The 23,351-nt window shown below is 38.8% G+C and overlaps 1 protein-coding gene across 1 annotated transcript in view; it reads right to left on the bottom strand.

Annotated features, from left to right (window-relative positions):
• The window catches only part of ATP8B1 (ATPase phospholipid transporting 8B1), an 84,223-nt gene that overhangs the window by 25,774 nt on the left and 35,098 nt on the right, over nt 1-23,351 (bottom strand). The window contains exons 5-17 of the mRNA XM_039358061.1: nt 19,837-19,935; nt 19,260-19,321; nt 16,659-16,731; nt 16,496-16,566; nt 15,314-15,396; nt 13,178-13,336; nt 12,405-12,493; nt 10,910-11,100; nt 9,259-9,467; nt 7,808-7,851; nt 5,940-6,096; nt 4,384-4,572; nt 2,538-2,650 (exon numbers count right to left, since the gene is read on the bottom strand). Coding sequence (XP_039213995.1) covers nt 2,538-2,650; nt 4,384-4,572; nt 5,940-6,096; nt 7,808-7,851; nt 9,259-9,467; nt 10,910-11,100; nt 12,405-12,493; nt 13,178-13,336; nt 15,314-15,396; nt 16,496-16,566; nt 16,659-16,731; nt 19,260-19,321; nt 19,837-19,935 — 1,539 coding nt within the window. The remainder of the gene's footprint in view (nt 1-2,537; nt 2,651-4,383; nt 4,573-5,939; nt 6,097-7,807; nt 7,852-9,258; nt 9,468-10,909; nt 11,101-12,404; nt 12,494-13,177; nt 13,337-15,313; nt 15,397-16,495; nt 16,567-16,658; nt 16,732-19,259; nt 19,322-19,836; nt 19,936-23,351) is intronic.

Raw genomic sequence — 23,351 nt, 5'->3', positions numbered from 1 at the left:
TGAAAACAATCTCTTTCCACCTGAGCAGAAAGGAAACCGCCCCAATAGCAGAGGAACAAAAGATCAACTCCTAATAGACAAAATGATCTTGGAAAACTGCAAGAGAAGGAAGACCAACCTGAATGTGGCATGGATTGACTACAAAAAGGCATTTGACTCTCTGCCACATGATTGGATAATAAAGTGCCTAGAAATAACAGGAGTCAGTAGAAACATCAGAAAATTTGTGCAAAGATCGATGGCACAATGGAAGACACAGTTGCAGATCAATGGTGAGAGGCTGGGAGAGGTTAATATCAAGAGAGGAATATTTCAAGGAGATTCATTATCACCATTACTATTTGTTATTGCACTGTTTCCTCTGTCAACAATACTGAATAACTCAGGACATGGCTATCAAACATCAAAAACATCTGCCAGACTATCCCACCTCCTTTACATGGATGATCTGAAGCTGTATGGAAAAACATCATCTGAAATAGAATCGCTGCTCAACACTGTCCGTATATATAGCCAAGATATTGTAATGGAGTTTGGCTTGGACAAATGTGCCACACTTACTATCAAACAAGGAAAAATAATGAAAACTGAAGGAATCAAGATGCCCCACGAAAATAACATTAAGAGTCTGGATGAGGAAGAGTACTACAAATACTTGGGTATCCTTCAAGCTGACAACATCAAGCACACTGAAGTCAAGAAAAAGATTAGAGGTGAATACATCAAGAGAGTGAAGAAGATCTTAAAATCCAAACTCAATGGAGGAAATACCATAAAGGCAATCAACACCTGGGCAATCCCAGTCATTAGGTACACAGCTGGAATAGTGGACTGGACTCAAGCAGAACTAAAAGCAATGGATAGGCAGACCAGAAAAATAATGACAATGAATCATGCCCTTCATCCACGCAGTGACATTGATAGACTTTATCTACCAAGGCAAATAGGTGGGCGTGGAATGCTACAAGTACATCAGATGGTTGAAGAAGAAAAAATGGCTTTGGAAGAATATCTGAAGAAGAATGATGAAGATGCACTGAAATTAGTATATCAGGAAGGCTTACTAACTACTGGAGAGACCAAACTGGCCTACAAGAAAGACCAAATGAAGAACAGAATAGAGGCATGGGAAGACAAAGCACTACATGGCCAATACATGAAAAAAATAGCTGGGAAAGCAGATAATAATAAAACCTGGCAATGGCTAAGAGCAGGAAAATTGAAGAAAGAGACCGAGGGACTAATTCTGGCTGCACAAGACCAAGCCTTAAGGACAAATGCATACAAAGTCAAAATTGAGAAGACAGCAACAGACAGTAAGTGCCGCCTATGCAAAGAAGCTGAAGAAACAGTGGACCACTTGGTAAGCTGTTGCAAGAAGATTGCACAGACTGATTACAAGCAGCGGCATGACAAAGTAGCAACAATGGTGCATTGGAAGATCTGCAAAAAATATCATTTGCCTGTAAGCAAAAACTGGTGGGATCATAAAATAGAGAAAGTCATAGAAAATGATAAAATTAAACTGCTCTGGGACTTCAGAATTCAAACAGACAAGCACCTGCAACATAACACCCCAGACTTAACAATTGTCGATAAGAAAGACAAAAAAGTCTGGATAGTGGACGTGGCAGTGCCTGGAGATAGCAGAATAGAAGAGAAAGAACTGGAGAAGATAACAAAATACAAAGACCTACAAATAGAAATAGAAAGACTGTGGCAAAAGCAAGCAAGGGTAGTACCAATAGTCATAGGCTCCTTGGGTGCAATTCCAAAACAACTGGAGCACCACTTGAACACCATTGGCATTGACAAATTCGCTATTAGTCAATTGCAAAAGGCAGCCTTATTAGGAACTGCTTCCATCCTGCGACGATATCTGTAATACCATCAAACATCCACATCTGCCTATCCCAGGTCCTGGGTAAGGACTCGATAGGTAGACAAAATGCCAAATCCAGTCTGAACATCTGGCTGACTGTGCGATGATCGATAATAATAATAATAATAGTAGTAGTAGTAGTAGTAGTAGTAGTAGTAGTAGTAGTAGTAAAGTTGGAAGGGACCTTGGAGGTCATCTAGTCCAACCCCGTTTAGGCAGGAAACCCTACACCATTTTGGACAAATGGCCGTCCAGTCTCTTCTTAAAAACTTCCAGTGTTGGAGCATTTACTGCTTCTGGAGGCAGGCTGTTCCACTGATTAATTGTTCTCACTGTCAGGAAGTTTCTCCTTAGTTCTATGTTTATTAATGATGTTTAGTGATGAATACCACCAGCAACAACAAAAAAATAAGAACAAGAAACTTCTCAAATGTTCATGCTGGTAAAAGAAAAATCCATTGTTTTCAGTGGATTGACTTTTAGTATTGCAACTGTTTATTTATCAAATTAGGTACCATCCATCTTACCCTCAGACTTATCAAGTCTTTCTACTTCAGTCTCATAAAAATGCTACTGTATATTGAAACAATTTTAAGTTTGTAGCTAGTTTTAACAATTATCCTGGTAAGATCTGTTCTAAGGTATTACAACTTACATTCAATGAATCTTCGGTATCCTGTTTGTTAAAATTTCTTGGATGCAGCCGTTCAAAAATCACTGTATCAGCTCCTTTGCAATAAAGTTTGATGGCCCCATTGGGATCTCTTGCTACAAAGAGCAAACCGAAAGAATTGAAAAAGAAACCATTTCGTTACTGAAGCTAAGTTATTAAATTAGATATATTTTACAGAAAATACGTGCACTTCCACTTGAGCATTGCCACAAGAATCCTTGCAACATTCCAGAATCACTTCCAGGACTTTATTATCATCATTAAGTGAGCCAATTATTTTCTAGCTGAGCTGCAAGAAGAATGACCTTTCAGTTTGCAAATAATTAAAGCCCTGCAGAGTTTGGAAAGCTGTTTTTCCATAGGCAGACGTTCTTCCTTCATTCTGCTCCAGAAGATCAGGTGTTCCATTTACAGGTCCTTTAAGGGGAATAATGGTTTGACAGCTTTGCAGCGACTACCAACACCACTTCACAATGATCAGATTTTTTTTTTTTTGTATAAATTGTGCAAGCATACACCATCTTACTAATTCTACTTTAAAATGCAACCTGATTGATCTGGGCTGTTTTGACTCTTTCAGATCATAACAATTGTTCTCCACAGTAACCTAAATGAAGGGAGTTGGGATAAAATTGATCGGGTGCATGTTGATCCCTTTTTAATAGAGGACCAATGCAGAACAGATCATTTATTTTCTCTTTTCTTTCAGGTGGAGATGAGGCGAATTTTATTCTAGAGTTGAGAGCTGATTTATTGATAGATTTATTAAATTTATATGCTGTCCATCTCACTCTGAGAAATGACTGATTAGATGGTGCATTTCAAAATCATTGGAAAGATTGGTGAATCAAACAGCAAAAAATTACTATGCAAAGTGCCCTAGTGACATTGCAAAGGGCACCAATTTATGAGCAGAAAATGTTAGTTATATTCATCTCCTGTATTTTCTCTAAAGGTATCCAGAAGACATTATATAGGGGTAGCATAATGGTATGTAAGAATGACCCAAGAAGACGGGAAGAGCCACAGATAGGAGAATGGTTGGATAAAAGGCGGTATAGCCCACAAAAGGAATATGGGCATAGCAAATATCTCAGAAGGGACCCTCCTTAGCTTCTTAGCTGTAAAGATGATGAGATGAAATGTAATTTCAGATCTGCAAAATTTTGTTAATAATAAAGTAGAATTAGTTCACCTGGGCATGCTTTCTCTCTGAACTACCGTGCAAGGCTGGCATGCAGACGATAGAATGTGCAGTGAAAATACAGAAATAGGGGTTACCACCAATTTTAAAAAAAATTGCTCTCAGTCCTTTAACTGATTCACACAGTTCAATTTGGTGAAGGCAGTTAGGAAAGAGGGGTATTTGTTCCTACTGTATACAATCTTGGAAATACAACTAACCAAGTCCTGGAGTGTGAATAAATATGATCAAAACTTAGGGCAAAAGTATGGAAGATGTTCATCTTATGTTGCCAAACATTTTAATCCTAATAATGGTGAATTGATCAACATGATATAACTAATGGTGGTTTGCCCTTAGGGGACTCTTGTTATCTATTTGTCTTAGCATATGGACAGCAAGAGGCATAGCCTGCTAAGCTGATATCATCTCTATGTTCCCAAGATTAGGAAACATGGAATTTGACTGTATGGGAGAAGTAAGGTTTAAACCTAATATGACAGTTTGGTATGCAGTTACACCAGAACAGCATCTATTTTAATTATTTTCTTTATAAAACAGACAAAACCGAGGCATTTTCCTCCTTAAATAGAAATATGTGGTATTAACTGCTTCTAGAACTGGGAAAAAAAGCTGTTGACTTACTGATAACAGACATCCTTTTTCTGTCACTGTTGAAGTCCAAAATGGCAAGCACATCATAGGTTTTTACAGTTCCCATTTCACTTATTGTAATAGTATTTTGTGTCCGTGAGAGGAAAGCATAACCCAAGTTTCTGGCTGCAGTTACCAAAGCCCCTTCATCTGGAGAAGCAGCATGATAGTTGAGCTCACCTTGACAATAAAAGCAAACAAGAAATCCTCACAGACAGAAGAACCACATTCTTTGGAAACTGATGCTGAAGTTAACAAACTTACCTTATCCCTAGTATTTATTTATTGCATATAATCATTTTTTTTAATTTATCGCATAATAACCAGCCTTTGTTCCTGAAAGCTCCAGGTGGCAAAAACAGAGGTGCCCTTTGTGTAATCTTCTTCAGCAATAACTCTGTAATCTGAGTTAAGTGAGAGCAACAGCTCTCAAGTTAGGACCTGCATATGATTATCCACAGCTCAGAACAATATCTTAACTGGTGTACTACACCAGCTTTGTGTGGATTGGCTCATTGTGCATATGTGGCTTCTCCATATTGTTAAAATATTATATAGGACCATTAGAATGACCTCTGAGCCCCAGATTTTAGGAGATCCTCAGACAAAATGCTCTGTCATCAGAATGTGGTTTGTACAAGTAGGGTAACAAAAGAGATCCAGGTAGTCCTTGACTTACAACCATAATGGGAGCCCAAAATTTATGTTGCTAAGTGAGACCTTTGTTAAGTGAATTTCACCCCATTTTTTGACCTTTCACGCCACATTGGTTAAGTGAATCACTGCAGTTGTTAATGAAGTAATACAGTTGTTAAATGAATCTGGCTTACCTATTGTCAGAAGGTTGCAAAAAGGGATTACATGAACTTGGGATACTGCAGCCATTATAAATATGAACCAGTTGCTAGACATGCAAATTTTGATCATGTGAGCACGGGGACGCTGCAACGGTCGTAAGTGTGAAAAATGGTCATAAGTCGCTTTTTTCAGTGCCGTTGTAACTTTGAACAGTCACTAAATGAACTGTTGTAAGTCAAGGACTACCTGTATCTTCATTGCCATTAAACCAATCTTGAAGTTTGTTCAATAATCCGATTTATTCCAAACCTAATTAATGATTGTTTCTCATTCAGCTGTCTAATCATAGTTAATTAAAGATCTCACACAGGACTGGGAAGCAAGGGAGATCATGTAAGCAGGCATGTTTCTGATTCAACTGATTAGTCAAGATAAATTTGTTTAATATAGACTAGAGTTTAGGAGGTGGAGAATTATGAGATAAGAAGGAGTAGAATGGTTTGAGCACAAATGTCAGCAAAATGGTTTCTTGGCACTGCAAATAATGGCCAACAAATGGTCATATGATAGTAATATTTGAAATAGTAGGTCAGATGTTCCTTTCAATAAAAAAATGAGAGACTGGAAAATTAAGCAGTCACAAATGTGAGGTGGGTGGTTGTTCAAAATGAATAAACAAATAAGATTCTTTGGCATTGTACACTGCCCATTAAATAGGAGTATATCAGATCACACCAGGTGGCACTTACCATCAGTAGCATCTACCATCACTGTATGACAAATTGCTAGGAGGAGGAAGAATTGCTGGATTTCAGTTTCCTTCCCAGATTTAATTTTTTCAATCAGATATTGATCGTAAAAATTAAGTTTTCCATCTGCATACATATTCCAGCTTAAATCAACTTGCTAAAAAATATAAGAAGACAACATAGTAATTATAGGCATTATTTTAAATAATGACCAATCAAATTGCCTAGCAGAGCACCCATGGCAACGATCTTCCATGTGCACGCTATAACACCAAATGATAACCTGAACTACCTTTCCTTCCCAGAATTTTCTTGATTTTCACTGCTAATGGCACTTTCAAAAAATAAAAATATTAAGGCACTGATATCCACCACTGCCTTAAAGGTAATGCCCATCTTCCCATAATGAAATACAGGAGGGGAGACCCTGAGATAATAATACAGATAGAGCTCAATTTACGATCACAATTGAGCCCAAAATTTCTGTTGCTAAGAAAGACAGTTGTTATGTGAGTTTTGCTCCATTTTATGACCTTGCCACCATTGCTAAGTGAATCATTGCAGTTGTTTAGTTAGTAACACAGTTGTTAAGTGAACCTGGCTTCCCAATTGACTTTGCTTGTCAGAAGATCGCAGAAGGTGATCACATGATCCTGGGACCCTGGAACTATTATAAATACATGTCAAGTGGTCAAGTTTTGATCATGTGACCATAGAGCTGCTGCAATGGCCGTAATTTGAGAAACAGTAATAAGTCACTTTTTTCAGTGCTGTTGTAACTTTGGACAGTCACTAAACAAATTATTGTAAATTGAAGACTACCTGTGTTGTAAGAGACTAGAAAGAACTTCTGGGAAAAATACCCCTTGACAACCATTTGGTTCACAGGGCTACAACCTCTTCTTAAAATTCCTGCTGGGATTATCAGCCACAAACAACTGAGGAGTCCGAGCCAATTAATTTACAACTGAAGTAAAACAAAAGCTCCTGCCTATACTGTGATTTATTAACTGGGAGTCATCAATAATCCACCAATGGAAAAATATACACTGGTTCAATTTTGCCATATGATAGCACATTTTACAAATTGCCACATTCAATCCCATAAACTACTTATTGCAGGTAGCTAAATCATTATTATTATGTTCATCATCTATAGCTTCCTTGAATCCTTGTAAATAATTTTTGTCAGAGATAATCAGATGGTCCACCAAATTTGTATCACTTTACTCTATTTCCAATTTTATTTACAGTCATTTTAAGCACCTGTTGGCCTGATACCAGATGCAAGATGAGACAAACTGATTTTTTCCCTCCATTTTCTCACCCTTTTCTAACCATCCTTTTCTGCCTTTTTACAACCATCCTCTACTCTCCTTTAGATACTTCCATTGGCTCCAAAAGGGAGTAAACTTTGAGAAGAAAATGGGAAAGACAGAGAGACCAGGTTTCCTTCATCTCTTGCATGATGAATTCAATTCAGATTAATTCATCCAGTGCTTAAATTCAATGCAAGTAAATAAGGAAACCAACCAAGGTGATATATATTTCAAGTATTATCTAGTTTGTCTCTGGGATTATAAATATTGGCTCACAGACAATGGATCACCATTCACTACCCATGGCTCAAAAAGACACCTGCTCCCATGCAGTCCATGGTCTACCCACTTAGACACAGCATAAGCTTGTCCCTCTCCTTGACGTTGTAAAAGACATGTGCAGGAGACAGACACTCTCTCCTGGAGTTCTGCAAATTTGCAGAGAGAGTCTCTTTGGATAGTGAGAAGGGTGGCATATAAATTTCATAATTAACTAAATAAAAGTAAAATAAAAAATAGACAAATTGTTTTATATTGAAAATTATTTACCTCTAGATGATTATGTTCTTGGCCTGTTTTATCCCTGCAGTTTCCTGAAAAGCAATATAAAATATCAACTATGGTGCAAGCATTATCTTGATTTACCACAAGAACCTATCTCTTTCAACCATCTGCTTTTAAGAATACCGTAGGAAGTCAGAGATGCATAGAAACAGACCCTGATGGGAATTTGCACAGCTGAGGCAAAATTATCAACAATTTCATCTTCCAGCTACAGCTCCATGTAGACATAGCCAATAATATCTGGTAGATTGACCTAATCTTCTGCTGAGGGTTTCCAGGAGAAAGGGAAATCCTTGTTTGCACAGTTACCATCTGGTTTTGCCACACTGTAAATCATTACATTCATTTGCCTAATGTTTTATTACAGTCACTGAAGCCTACTTTATCTTTGTGGTAGGCAATCTTGTAAGTTAATTATACCAACCAGTGAAGGAATAGTTCATGGAGTCGTAGAGGTGGGGGGAGCTATTGGGGTCTTCGAATTTTCCTTTCTGCTTATTGCAGGAATCCAAATATAAGCATCCTACATTGATGCTTCCACTTGAACACTCAACAGTCCAACAAACAGGAACCCACTGCCTTTTCCCTAGCATTCATTTGGAATCTGCCTTCTATTCCATATTATGTATTTTGGAGCAAGGGAGAACTCTTCTATGTGACATCTTTTCAGTGCAGCTATATCTGTCCACTGTAGTCTTTTATCACAGCTAACCATAAATAACTCCTTCAATTTCCTCTTTATAGATCTTGCTTTCTAATGCCTGAACAATTCTGCTGTTCTTTTCGGAACCTGTTCTCATTTGCTGAATACTGCTTGAGATATAGGCCCTCAATATGGACACAGACCTTAAGCTGGGTTTTGACTGAAGCCAAGCAGAGGGAAATGTATAATTTAGAAATTATAATTTTGTGGATTTTATTCTAAAACTAATTTGCCCTTTTTGCAATCACATCATATTTCTGGCTCATATTTAATTTGAATCAACTATTGCAATAATTTTTTCACAAGTATTAATTAACTAGATGTCACATATCCCATACCTGCTCATTTGATTTTCTTTTCTAAGTGAAGAACTTTGCATTTGTCTATTCAATTTCATACTGTTACTTTCAGCCTATTCTCCAACAACTTCTCCAACCTAGTTTGGAATTTCTACCTTTCAGGAAATTAGCTATTTTCCCCCAATTTTTTTGTCATGTACAAATCTGAGAAGCATCACCTCCATCTTATCAACCAGATCATTAATAAAAATATTGAAGAATGGAGGACTTATCCTTGTGGCATCCCGCTTAATCCTCAGATCTTCTTAATCTGATTAGAAACATTTGGTGAACATACTTTCAATATGATTTTCATATCAATGAATTATTCAGTTTTTTCTCCATACCATGAATGTCTTGTAATCAATTTCATGTGTAATAAAAACTAGATTTACCATAAGTTTTTCCATTTATGCTACATTTTTTGAAGGTCATGATATTCTGTGTCAGCGTGCCTGTCTTGTCTGAGAAGATGTAATGGATCTGTCCCAACTGTTCATTCAAAGTAGTAGTTCTTGCTTTTGCAGCTGTATCCTTCTCTGGATAATACATCTGCAAATCCCAGTTAATAAAATAACTTTGACCCAGACGGATCACTTCAACACTAAGAGTAAGAAAAAACAAAGATTACCCAGTTTTCCAAACTTCAGTGCACAAGAGACATTTAACAAGAATTACACAGTACTACAGAAGCACTGTAGAATGACCAATGACTCAAGAAACGTCTGAAGATGTCATTAAAAACTATACAATTATGTAAAAACTATAGAATTATATTGATGCATTTTTATATATAAACCAATTTGGATTTTTAAAACTGCCCAGTTCCTGAGAGAGGGAGAGTTTCCCTTCACCAAATACGTACATTATGATCTGGAGTCCTGCACTGAGTAAATAAGAATGTGTATCAACAATCCACTTTCCAACTCTTATGATTCCATAAATGCTAAGGAATATTGTCTGGTATTCCAAATTCAAAACAATTTTTAATCAAAATATCAATTTCTTAGCAATATCAAAAACACGTAGACTTATATACTGCTTCATAATGCTTTACAGCTCCCTCTAAGCATTTTACAGAGTCAGAATCAGCATATTGCCCTCAACAATCTGGATCTTCATTTTACCAATCTTGGAAGGATGGAAGGCTGAGTCAACCTTGAGCTGGTCAGGATCTAAGTCCTGGTTATGAGCAAAGTTAGCCTGCAATACTGCATTCTAACCACTGCACTTCCATGGCTCTTACATTAGGTATTTACAAACCTGCCAATTACTATATCCCTAATCAAAGAAGATTAGATCTTCCTTAGCTTAGCATTTTGTACAATCCCAGTCAGGATGTCAACCATTCCATAGTCCTGCTTAAAGGATAAGATCTACCTCCATTAAACAAAATATCAATGCTGAGATAGTTTTGTCCAGCCAGTTAACCTATAATACTGTATTAAGACTCAGGACCAACTCCAGTGACATAGGATAATATATTCCCTTGTCCTGAAGGAAGGAGAGTGAAATGACATTTTTGTGTTTAGAATGTTTAATCCCTACTATTCTTCTCAGGGTCATATTTTGTGGAAGAAACAAGTTATGAAGAATTTTTGTGGAATGAAACCTACAATCTCCATGTTTCACTTTAAAAAAAAAAGAATTGTTGAAATAAATAAACAAATAGTTTAATGCATTATTGTTGTTGTTGTTGTTGTTGTTGTTATTATATCCATGAACACTTTTGGTCCCCAGATTTGTTTAAAGACATTTTTATACAAGCTGAAGTCCAGTCACTTGACCAGAGAAAAAGATAGAAGTCACCTGAGTTGGTAGAGGGCATTCTCAAAGACTAGAAATGATGGTGGGGAGAATATCACCACTTTGCCATAAAATAACTGGGTATTTTATGACTGCCCATGCCTTCCCAGCAGTCATGTCATAGCATGTTCTCCAAACATGAATCTGTTTACTGGCCCCCAAAAGATTGGGAACCCCTGGCCTATTAGAACAACTTCAAGCTTATACACAAATCATAATGAAGGTTATTGTCTTTCTTACCTCACATAGAGGGATATGGGAACCATGGTGTTAAGCACAATGATGTAGCCCCAAAAGTTAAGGAAGCCGCGGTATGAAGGGGTATTATCTTTACCATCATAGAGATACCAAGAAGAATTGCCAATTTGTTGTTCCCAATAAGTGTGTCCAATAGCCAGACCGGCAGACACCAGGATGAGTAATACGAAAATCTGAAATGTAAACACAACCAAAACCATGCTTATGAAACAATATTTTATCCCCTAGATATCATGAAGAATCTCAGAGTCACACATTGGCGCTTGAAGAGGGGAGAAAAACAGATCTAGTCACTGCTGTTGTAAATGGGTTTAGAATGTGTTGTCCTAAAAAGAGACTTAGCATATCTAATGATATGGGCAACTTACTAGACTGAACTAATATCAAAAATAAATGTGTGACCACCTTGTACATTCTCTGTTAATACGAGTCCAAACAATAAGATCTGAAATTGCATAGTACAATGCACACAATAAATAATTTGATGTATTTTTTTTTTATTTCCATAATCTTAACAGTGGCTTTCCATGACTCACTATTCAAATTCTATAAGAAACTACCGAAGGAGTTGGCTATGCTTAGCTTGAAGAGGTAAGTCTAAAGATAACCGATAATAATCTGATAATAATCTTTCAACAAATGAAGTAGGTTGTCACAAAGGACAAAGAACGGAGCCAATTTGTATTGCTGCAGGTGGCAAGACAAGGATTAGGAAGAACTTTATAATATCAAGAATGGTTTGTCCTCTTTTAGGAGCAGCTGGCTGTCTCCTTTGCTGTTTGCATTTAAGAAGAGGTATTATGCCGAAGATGTAGATTTTATTTTATTTTATTTGCTTTTCTTACTAAATAGGCTGCTGATAAGGCGATATACAGATAGTTCTCTCTTAATGACCGGTCACTTAGCAACTATTCAAAGTTATGAGCCCCTCCACAAGGTACTTACAACCTAGTTATGAAGTTATGAAGACTAAACAATGCCCCCATGATTGCAGTTTGAGTGCTTGGAAACCAGCTCATTTTTAGGGCTGCTTGCAGGGTCACATGAATGTGATTTTTAGCAATTTTTTGCCAGTTTCCGGCATTTACTTCCAGTTTGGGGCAAAAATACACCCATTAGATAAAATGGAATTGTTTATTGATCGTAGAATTTATGTAGTGACCACTGCTAAAAAGGTCATAAAATCAGGTATAATAATATGGTGGCCTGCTTAACGACTGATGGGACTTACAACCATAATTCCAGGGCCAAATATTGTTGTAAGTCGAGGACTACCTGTATTGATGTATTGAAGATCCTTCCTCCCAAATATGGATCCTGCATTCTGTTTGTTAGTACTGGTTGCAAGGTTGCAAGCTTTCTTTCCTGATATCATAATAAATGTTTGACCTTAACAGATTAGCAAACAATTTTGTGCTACAGCTTTTGTTAACTTTAACTAAATACCAAGGAGGAAAAGTAAACTGAAATATCTTACCGTGTACACCATATAATTCATAAGAGAGTCAATTTTGGTCCTTTTAAACCATGTTTTCCCACTGTTCTTCATTATTTTTGTGTCGGCCCCTAAAATCACATTAAAAACTACAATGTAAATGTCATTAATTTTTAGACACATTTTAAACATGTAGCTACGACTTCCATAATGACCTAATTGCAGCTTGAGAAACAGCATCCGAGATCCCAGGAGGGGAGGGGAGGGAGACAAGGCACAGAGATGTTTTGACAGCCGCCCCCCGGGCGCTTGTACAGGCGTCAGAAGAGCGATTGAGGATCGAAGAACAACCATCGGGGCCAGGGACAGGCTGCCAGATGCAGAGCAACTCGGCGCATTACGGACGAGCACAATCAACGGGCCGATGACACGCTCGAGAAGCCAGGCGCAGAGGCAGGTCGTTATATAGGCTGGCTCCCAGATCACCTTTTACTCCAACTCTGACGACGTCGGCAGTCTGGCCGACGAAAGCTTAGTGATTTTTTAACCACAGGCTTGTTTACATTAAACAGTCTGTTTTATTCTATCCTGGTGTTCGTTTTTCTTTCTTTTAACTTGGGCTAATATGATGCCCAGGATTCGCATTTTATTCTTAGATGCATAATAAAAATATTTTGGCAATTTATTAATATGTTGTATTATTTATCATAGTCTTAACAGGTCAAAAACTCTATTGAATATACATTTGTGAAAACAAACTATCTCTTTTTATATCAAAAAGCCGGCAAGTGATATTTCATTCATTACATAGATACCTGCAAATATGACAAGTCCATGACATACTTCTGTGTTCCGGATTTTACAACCACGCAGCAAAATTTTATCAGCGTCCAAAGCATAACTCTTTCCTCGCCATACCAAGGTCCCTGTAAATTTATCTAGACGATTGTTGGGCTCTTCACACTCTACTAGGCCTAGATATTTATTAAAAAGAACAGCAGGAGGAAAGAAAAGATTCTGGATCACAACATTGTATTTAAATATTTTCATGGCAGATTGCTTTATGGCAGGTGAACAGTAGTTGGCATGCAATGCAAGTAATCCTTGTTTAGCTACCACAGTTGGGACTGGCAATTTAGCCATTATGCGAAGCGATTGCTAAGTGAAACTGTGACTCTACTTATTTCAACTTTTCCAAGAAGAGTGGAAATGTGAGGATTGGTCAAAATTACTTTTTCATCACTTCAAGACTGTCACTAAACAAAATCTTCCTGTACTTCACACGTAGCAGGAGATTACAGATGCTACTCCTTTTCTTGACGCATTTTAGATACAACTTTAGAAGGCCTCTGAAAAAGGGTGGATCATGCATACAAAATCTAAAGAATCCTAGTTAAAAATCTGTATTTTGCACAATCTATTTGTATGAACAGAACCAAGGTCCTATACAGTATATCACTTTGGAAACAGAAGATTACGGTCAGAATGACAAATAAATTTATTACTGTAATTACCTTCTGCTACTAAAGGCTTTGTATCTCTGAGCTTTCTATCCTCGTGGTAGGAAAAGGGAGAAAAAGAAGGAAGTATAGTAAAGCACTTTTCTTATAGGAGCCAAATTGGAAGGGTGCACCTGAGAATATCTGTCTTTCAGGGCAGAGTAACGAGGAACCAACAGGGAATCTTTCCTTGTGATCTTTATTCTAATGCCCCTAATGATGAATAAGATAAAATGTGTAAAGTTGTGTTGGGAACTGTGTCTACAAACAACAGTAGCATAGGGAATTAAGAGGGAGGGACACTCTCTCCCCAAATTAGATGGAGGCATCTTATACGGCAGGGGTCTTCAAACTTGGCCCTTTTATGACTTGTGGACTTCAATTTCCAGAATTCCTCAGCCAGGCATTCTGGCTGAGGAATTCTGGGAGTTGAAGTCCACAAGTCATAAAAGGGCCAAGTTTGAAGACCCCTGTTATATGGAGTGGGAGTTCTTCTGAAAGATAGTAAACCCAACTAAGAATGGGCAATCCAACCATTGCCCATTTCCCCTCATTCTAAATTCATATCTGTCTTATTTAGAGTAGCCCTTAAATGTTCTCCTCCACCTGGACGAGCTGGAAGGTTATTGGGAGAAGAATGCAGAGAATGAGTTCCATAGCATTCTCACAAGGTTAGATGCAACTCATTGAATTCAGCAGAAATTTAATACCGTATTTTCCGGTGTATAAGACGACTTTCTAGAGCCTGAAAATCTTCTCAAAAGTCAGGGGTCGTCTTATACACAGGAATATACGGGTAGCTGTTCTCTGAATTTAAAATCAATCTGCCCCCTAATGGCCAGCCCTATTTTTTTTACAGAAATAAGCACTGACAGGACAGAGCTTTCTAGCAGCAAAGGAGCTCCTATTGTGCTCATCTATAAACAGAAATTCAATATTGTACTGTATTTTCTGGCGTATAAGATGACTTTCTAAAGCCTGAAAATCTTCTCAAAAGTTGGGGGTCGTCTTATACGCCCAGTCGCCTTATACGCCGGAATATACGGTACTTTCCACTCTATGATGTGTGATAGGAACACACTTTAATTTTTCTTTTAATGTAAGCATCTCTTGCAGAATTTCACCTAATAAGGCAGTTTATGGAGAAGTTCACAAACAACTGAGACAATTAGAATGGAGAAGCTAAGCAGTTACACAGAAAAGAATCAATATGAGCTTTATGTGATGGAAAAATGTTTCAAACTTAATGGTTTCTACTAAGAAATAAAAGAGAACAGCAGGTCCTAATGTTCATGGGGTTTTCTTGGTTACTGAGCTTGTTAAAATGTGTTCTGGTATACATATGAAAAAAATCCTTGTCTTAAAGACTGGATAAAAATCTTTGGATTTGATGGAAGATACATATCTAAAGATAATTTAGAGATTAAAAAGGGAAAGTATGCTTGAACAAACCATCAAATACTGCAAGTGCACTTTCTTCTTGAAGGCACCTGTCTGTTACTTCCAGTGACATTTTGAACTTTAAGTTGGTTTCACTAGCAGAGAGAGAGAGAGAGAAAAAAAAAACATAAGTTGCAGTGATAGAAGTTTAATAAGATAAATGAAGGATTTCAGTTCTTTTTTTTTAAGTTTGCTTAAGATTCTGCATTTATTTATTTTTGATTACATTTTAATCTTTCCTATTTTCTGGTTATTTTATTTAAAATATAGATAAAGCAACAGTGGCAAAATCTATAGGCCTTTCCTGCATGATATCTCAAAATGAATTGTATTCCAAATTCTAGACGGGCCCAATGGTCAAGTAATTACACAGTAGATTAAAAGCTGTTCTACTTCTTTCTCCATTAAATCTCATTAATAGAATGCATTATGTTAACAAAGTAGAGAAGTAAGTTGCATAGGATGATTAGAGATATCATATGGTGGTTCATAGTCATTGGGGAATTATATCATTTTGCTATGGAAAACAAAACAAAAGCAGTTTCTTTAAAACAAATTTGCTGTATAGACTTAATGAAAATAGGTTTTGGATGAGAATGGGAACTACTGTATATAGAGCCAGCATATAAAATTTTCCTTTTTTTGTCATTGTATCACAGTGGGAAATGGCTGTTTGTAGCTGTTTGTGTCACCTTGCTCATGTTATTTGTGCGGTGATTATATAGCAGAACTAATACTATTGAACCAGAGAGCAACAGCTAGCCAAACAAACTGAAACACAAGAGTGATAAATGTCTTCTTTAAAAGAAGAAGTTATAAGCAGTAGCCTCACCATAATTTACAGAAAAAAAATACAATTTATACATTTTAACAGCTTGGTCATGCTACATTTCTCTCACTTATGTTTTATATCCTTCAAACAGAAGGATAATTCTTAAAAGCAAGATCTATGTATATTCCCAATAATAAACCGTAACGTACAAACAATATACAGTACTATTTTAACAACAATACTTCAGGTTTACTTCCTTCTTGACCTATATATGCAAATGGAACAAAATATAAAATGATAAAATATAATATTTTAATGTCCCCTAAAATCCCTCTGTAAGAATGTAAATCTGTTGTTAAGACAACACATAAGCAATGTTTTGGGCATGTCTGGAGAATGAAAGTGAGAATAAACAGACTTACCCATCTAATTCAGCTGTTTCTACATAACAAAGGCTGTTGGGCTCTGAACTGGACAACAGTAAAATATCAGCCTAGTTAAATAAACAAAATGAATTAAATGTACATAACAGTGACATTAAATTTTCAATGTAAATTTATACACATGCAAAGCTTTTATACTTACAGGAACAAATGCATTTTTCCCCAAACGGATGATATCACCAACTGCAATGTCTTTCCATTTTGCATTCTGAAAACTAAGTAGCAAGATATTTACACATAGAAACATGTACATTATAAACATAGAAATGAAATTATAATGTAATAATTATTACAGTAAAGCCTCTGGCATTTTGCTCCAAAAACGTATAGAACAATAATACAAACTTCCCGATAAAAACTTTTAAATATTTAGCATGCATACTGAACACTGTATTTATGATTCAGGGGATAACAATATTTTTCAAGAAGTGTGACAAGAAATAATTATAGTTTATTATTTCTAAATTTCATGTTCTCTTTCTCATTTAAATGTTGACCTCTGTCTTATTATAGAAGGTTAAAACATTTGGGCTTACATACCCCTAAATCTGCAGGATTACAGATACTGGTTAGAAATGTGTAAATTTGATTTTTCTTACGAATGAAGGCAAATCTTTGTGTCACAGGATAATATTGCAAGATGGGTTGGTCACTGGGAGCAGAGATTTACTCTTCCCAACTTTCAGAGTCATGCTCTCTACTGGAATGTCTATGGAGATTCTCAGTCATCCAGATCATAGTTATCCCAAATATGCTTTTTCACAAGGCAACCGGACTTTCTTATTTTTCTTTGAACATGTTTCTCTTCTTCTTGGATCAGAAGCGAAGCATCTTCAAAAAAAGACAAGAAAGTCCAATTGTCTCATGAAAAAGCATCTTTGGGATCTCTACTGGAATATGTGCTTTGGGCTATTCTGTGAGTCATACTTATGTGGTGTCTTCCTATTGGTTGATTGGTATGTTGATGGCTGATGATTGGCTGTTGTTACCTTGTGCTGACAATCCTCAGCTCCTAAGTACTTGATAAGCTGGTGGTAAACCAATACTCCTGTTAACTGACAAGGGGTCCATTTCCCAGACTTCATGACTGACCACCAGTTTATCAAGTTCTTAGGAGCTGAGGGCTTGGACAGTCAATTGCCAGCCTTCAACACACCAATCAACCAATAAGAAGGCACCACTAAATATGACTCACAGAATAGCCCAAAGCACATATTCCAGTAGAGAGAAGTTCCCTGAAGATGGGCTCCAGCACGAATAAATCTCTGGGCCCAGATAGATTTTTCTTCCTCGTTTTATTATTCCAAAATGTGACATTAGAATCATTCAGCTATGTAACATTCAGGGGAATTGTTTACTTAGTTATTTGTTATGCACATGGTTGAAATTTATCAAATGACTGACGCAAACTAACTGCTATGTAAACATTAGACTTGTACAAACTGTATTCAAGTCAGATTATCAGTTCAATTCAAATTAAGCTGATCTGATTCAGGACTTCAATTTGAAACACTGATCCAGTCTGAGCCAATTTGAAGCAATCTTCTTATTTCAGAAATCAGGTTCAATTCAGAAATTTGCCTGAATCTAAGAATCAAATATTTGCATGATAGCCAGAAATAAAATGTGTAACAACTTCAGGTATCATGAATATAATCTACACTTGAATTATGAATAATGCACACAATCCCTGGTAGCTGATTCTACAGCAGAATTGTTTCAGATGAAATCATGAGAAAGAGACAATAAAGAATTTGTTAACTGTTTGTATCAACCACTACATAATGCTACACAATTTGGGTTAATGTATTTGCGGCAGAGTACTACACAAACCCAAACTACTGACTAGATCAGTGGTTCTCAACCTGTGGGTCGGGACCCCATTTGGGGTCGAATGACCATTTCACGGGGGTCACCAAACCATGCTGTCCGCCATTTTTTTCCCTTTTCCCTAGCTGTCCTACTCCCTCTTATTGGTGGCCACACCCACTTGGGGGTCACCACAACATGGGGAACTGTATTATGGGGTCACGGCATTAGAAAGGTTGAGAATCACTGGACTAGATTCATTGATTATTTTTTAAAAAAAAAAAGATTGATATAAAGCAGTATTTCTCTGACTTGGCTACTTGAAGATGTCTTGACTTCAGCTCCCAGAGTTGAAGTCCAGATATCTTCAAGTGGCCAAGATTGAGAAACACTGATAATGTATTGAATTTTCCACTAGACCAAAATATGGGCTGTCCTTGGCAAAATAGATTGAAAACATAATCTTTGCATTATCATACAAAAGTAACAACGATTCTGATGATTGTATTATTTGACCACTGCCCCCAACACTCACTTTATTTTTGTGAATCTAAACACAGCAAGAGCTGCAGATAAATTAAAATGTGTTTTACCCTTTTCTGCTAGAGATTTGAATTTTTCCCATGGAATCAGATGATAGTAATTTTTTAATGATCCTAACTGATTCCTGAAATGGATTGTCACTTTATCTCTTTTTCACAAAACAGTGAATTTTAAAGTAGCAATGTGTACTCTTGATCGCAACAAAGTTTAGTCTAAATACACCAGTTTGCATTTCACACATGCAAACTATAATCTGTGTTGCTCTTAAAGGCTTTAATGGAGTGGGCACTGTCATTTTTCCTGCCTCACCCCCCCCCCCCAAGTTAATAGTTAATAGCCATTGCACCTATAGAAAATTATATAGATGGGATAATATATCAGACTACAGTACCTCTTGCCTTTGATTACATCACATGTTCGATTGTTAATTTCATTGTCCATCCGATGGCGTGCCTAAAAGGAGAAATAAATGAAACAAGATTAAAAGGACTCTCATTATTTAACCCGAAGAAGTAGTAATAACAATCCTGATATTAAAAATATCTCTCCTCTCACAAGATCCCTCTCTACTTTTGATGGATGAGGATAATGTATCAAATATTTCAGAGGACCACAAGAAGAAAACAATAATTCAGGCAATTAAATAATTTGTTAACAGGGTTAGGGTTAGGAACAAATCTAATACTCTTTCCTCCTCTTATTTTCTCCCAACAACCCTGTGAGTGACTAGCCCAAAGCCACCCAGCCAGCCTGCATGCTTAAGGCGGGACTAAAATTCTCAGTCTCCTGGTTTCTAAGCCAGCACATCAACCACTACAACCAAACTGAGAAGCAAAGTCATGACTTTCATTTCTTTAATTTAGGGAACTCAACAGTCTGTTCTGTTTTTCATTTCCCTGTTGCCCTCTTGAACATCTTTAAACATTCTTAATAGGTGTTTTAAAAAAGGAAAAGACAAAAATCCTTACAAAATCGTCCACTAGATCTTTAACTGCAGTGATGCCCAAGACCAGGAGCAATGGAATCAACGTGGTATACCAAGATAGAGTTGTTATTTGAGGAATTGTCTGAAGTGGAAAAAAAACAAAACCCACCAATTATTTACTTTTGTAAAACACCACACAGATATACAAAGTGGCTTATGTATTAGATCATACATGTCAAACACAAGGCCCGGGGCCAGATGTGGCTCGCGAAGTGGTTTCATGTGGGCCGCAAAGCCATCGTGGAAACAGTGAGGGAACGGGCCTTGCTGTCTTGGCCCTGGGCCAGGCCGGCCGGGAGCCAATATACAATTTTGTGGTGGCCATCTATGCTGAAATGCATTCAGTCTTAGCTCCACAAGGCCATCTGGAAACAGCAAGGAACCGGCCCTGCCGTGTCGGCCCCGCCCCCTGGGCACACGCTGGGGAGGTGTCACCCTTTGTGAGGAATGAAGAAATGCACCATTGCCTGGAAGTGGCCAGCAAATGGCCCTCGTCTACTTCACATATCCGGCTTGATGGGCTCTGGGGGAGGAGTTTCAGCAGGCAGTGGGGCAGTCTCCTCACAGCACTGAGAGGCTGAACCAGGTGGCATGAATCCAAAAAGAAGTGTGATGCCGTCCAGCCCCCAGCCTGCCTGGTTTCAGCAGGCAGGGCGGCGTTCTCCTCACAGCGTCAAGAGCTGAGCTGGGTAGCATGAATCTGATGAGAAGTGCAATGCTGCCTAGCCCCCAGCCTGCCCAGTTTCAGCAGGCAGCAAGGTGCAAAGCTGGTGAGCTTTGCACCGCCCGGCTCAACCTCTCAGCACTGTGAGGAGAGTGCCCCCCTGCCTGCCGAAACCAGGCAGGCTGGGGGCTGGGTGGCATTGCACTTCTTTTTGGATTTGTGCTGTCCGCTTCACCCTCTTGCCGCTGTGAGGAAAGTGCCCTGCTGCCTGCTGAAACCGGGCAGGCTGGGAGCTGGGCCACCTCATGCTTGTTTTTGGATTTGCACCGCCCGGCTCAGCCTCTCAGCACTGTGAGGAGAGTGTCCCGCTGCCTGCTGAAACCAGACAGGCTGGGGGCTAGGTGCTTCTTTTTGGATTTGCGCCGCCCGGTTCAGCCTCTTGGCACTATGAGGAAAGCGCCCCGCTGCCTGCCAAAACTGGCCAGGCTGGGGGCTGGGCGCCCTCATGCTTGTTTTTGGATTCGCGCCACCCGGCTCAGCCTCTCAGCGCTGTGAGGAGAGTGCCCCACTGCCGAGACTGGGCAGGCTGGGGTGGCATCGCACTTCTTTTCAGATTCGCACCACCTGGGTCAGCCTCTTGGCACTATGGGGAGAGCACCTCGCTGCCTGCCAAAACCGGGCCAGCTGGAGGCTGGGCGGCAATGCGCAGGTTACATTGACTCTCACGCTGCTCGTGGCATCCCCTCCCCCAGAGCCCACCAAGCCAGATATGTGAAGTAGGTGAGGGCCATGTGCTGGCCACTTCCAGGCAATGGTGCATTTCTTCATTCCTCAAGAACAGTGACACCTCCCCAGCTGTGTTTCTTACCTGTTTTTCTCCCTCCCTCATCTCAAATATTTTCCCACCACTCTGTTCTTAGGAAGGAAGAAAGAAGGAAACAAGGAAAGAAGGAGAGAGAGGGTCCAAGGGAAGTCCTGCCTTAGTCCTGCCCTGCTGCCCTTTCACCATCACCTTGCCCTCTCCTCCTGGCCTATCCTGGGGGTCTCCCATCCTATTGCTAAGAAAGCTTTGGATACAAAGCCAGGTCTCCTCCCAAGGAGAGGGAATGGGCCTCCTCTGACTTTGCCCTTGTACCCATCACGAGCAACCTGGTTAAGGAGAGCAAGCACAGAAGCAGCAGCCTTGAGGAGAAGATAAGTGCAGCTGAGTGTCCCCTTGGGGAAGTGGGGCTGGGTTTGGTGCCGCAGGTGTTAAGGGCCAGGCTGGGTGTTTGACCTCTGCTGCCCAGGGCTCTGGGCAGCCCGCACCACCATCCAGCCCCCCTCCAGCATGGCTTCTTTTTGGATTTGCGCCACCAGGTTCAGCCTCTCGGCGCTGTGAGGAGACTGCCCCACTGCCTGCCGAAACTCCTCCCCCAGAGCCCATCAAGCCGGATATGTGAAGTAGATGAGGGCCATTTGCTGGCCACTTCCAGGCGATGGTGAGGCTCCTCCAGTGGACCATGCCTTGGCACTTGGCCTGATCCCACCCCCTTCTGCCAGAGATCCTTTACATTCCATTCCTGCCCAGGCCTCCACAGGCACCCTTGATGCGAACGATCTAGAGCTGGCCATGCCCACCCAGTAGGCCACACCCACCCGGCCACCCGAGGGCAACCGCAATGCTGAGCAGCCCTCAATGAAATTGAGTTTGATATCCCTGTATTAGATAGATTCCTAATGATAGATTATGCTATTCCTGTTAAAGGCCTTGATAGCTGCAATGTCTCTCTCTCTCTCTCTCTCTCTCTCTCTCTCTCTCTCTCTCTCAGACAATAATTCTGGTTAAAGTTAAAAATAATGCAGAAGTTTATAATTGCAGCACAGCTAGCCCTCAATTTACAGCCACTCGTTTAATGACTATTTGAAGTTACAACGGCACTGAAAAAAGTCAATGTTCCTCCTATTTAATGACAGATCCCACAGATATGTGATCAAAATTTGAGCACTTGGCATATATTTATGATGATTGCAGGATTCTGGGATCATGTGATCACCATTTGCAACATTCCCAGATGGCTTCTGATGAGCAGAGTCAATGAGGAAAACTGGATTTGCTTAACAACTATTGTGATTCACTTAACAATTGCAGTGGTTTACTTAAAAACTTGGCAAGAAAGATAAACTTGGGTATGACTCACTTCAAAGTCTCATTGCTTAGCAATTTTGGGAAATCTTGGTCTCAGTTGTGGCTATAAATCAAGGGCTACCTGTCGTGAATCAGATTCCTAAATCAGGTTGAGAATACTGCCATTGAATTGGATGCTCACACTTCTTTTATTTAATAATTTTAAATGCATTGCTACAGAATAATTATTAGACCAGATACATCCAACTTAAGTACTGCATAGTTAAATAAAAATACTTTCATTGAAACATAGTGCATTCATATAGTTTGAGTTAAAAATATTATTAATTTCTTTTTGCATATTATTGTTTGAGTCTGTCATATCTAAAAAGCTTATGACAGCCATCTTTATATGAGCTGAGTAAATACTAGATAGAGCTAGTAAGTAGTGGTAGGAACTCTATCAAAAGGAGGATGTTAAAGGTTAACAGCACACATTCAAACGTTGCTACACCAATACAACATCATAAATTGAATTGTGTAAAGCATCATACACTCACATGCAAATTGCTCATATGGGGAATTTGTTTTTGGAAAATTAGTACTTCCCTCTGAACATGAAAAATGCTCCTTTAGTCAAGAACTTCCCTGGTGTGATTAAAACCACAAAATATGTATGTAAAATCAAAAGCCTACAATCCAGTCTCCCAGACTGTCAACCAGTTTA

This window comes from Crotalus tigris, unplaced genomic scaffold (genome assembly GCF_016545835.1).
Source record: "Crotalus tigris isolate CLP2741 ecotype Arizona unplaced genomic scaffold, ASM1654583v1 scf7180000018975.1359446, whole genome shotgun sequence".
In the NCBI taxonomy this organism is placed as follows: domain Eukaryota; kingdom Metazoa; phylum Chordata; class Lepidosauria; order Squamata; family Viperidae; genus Crotalus; species Crotalus tigris.
Note: the sequence above shows the minus strand (reverse complement) of the source record. Positions and strands in the feature narration are given on the sequence as shown.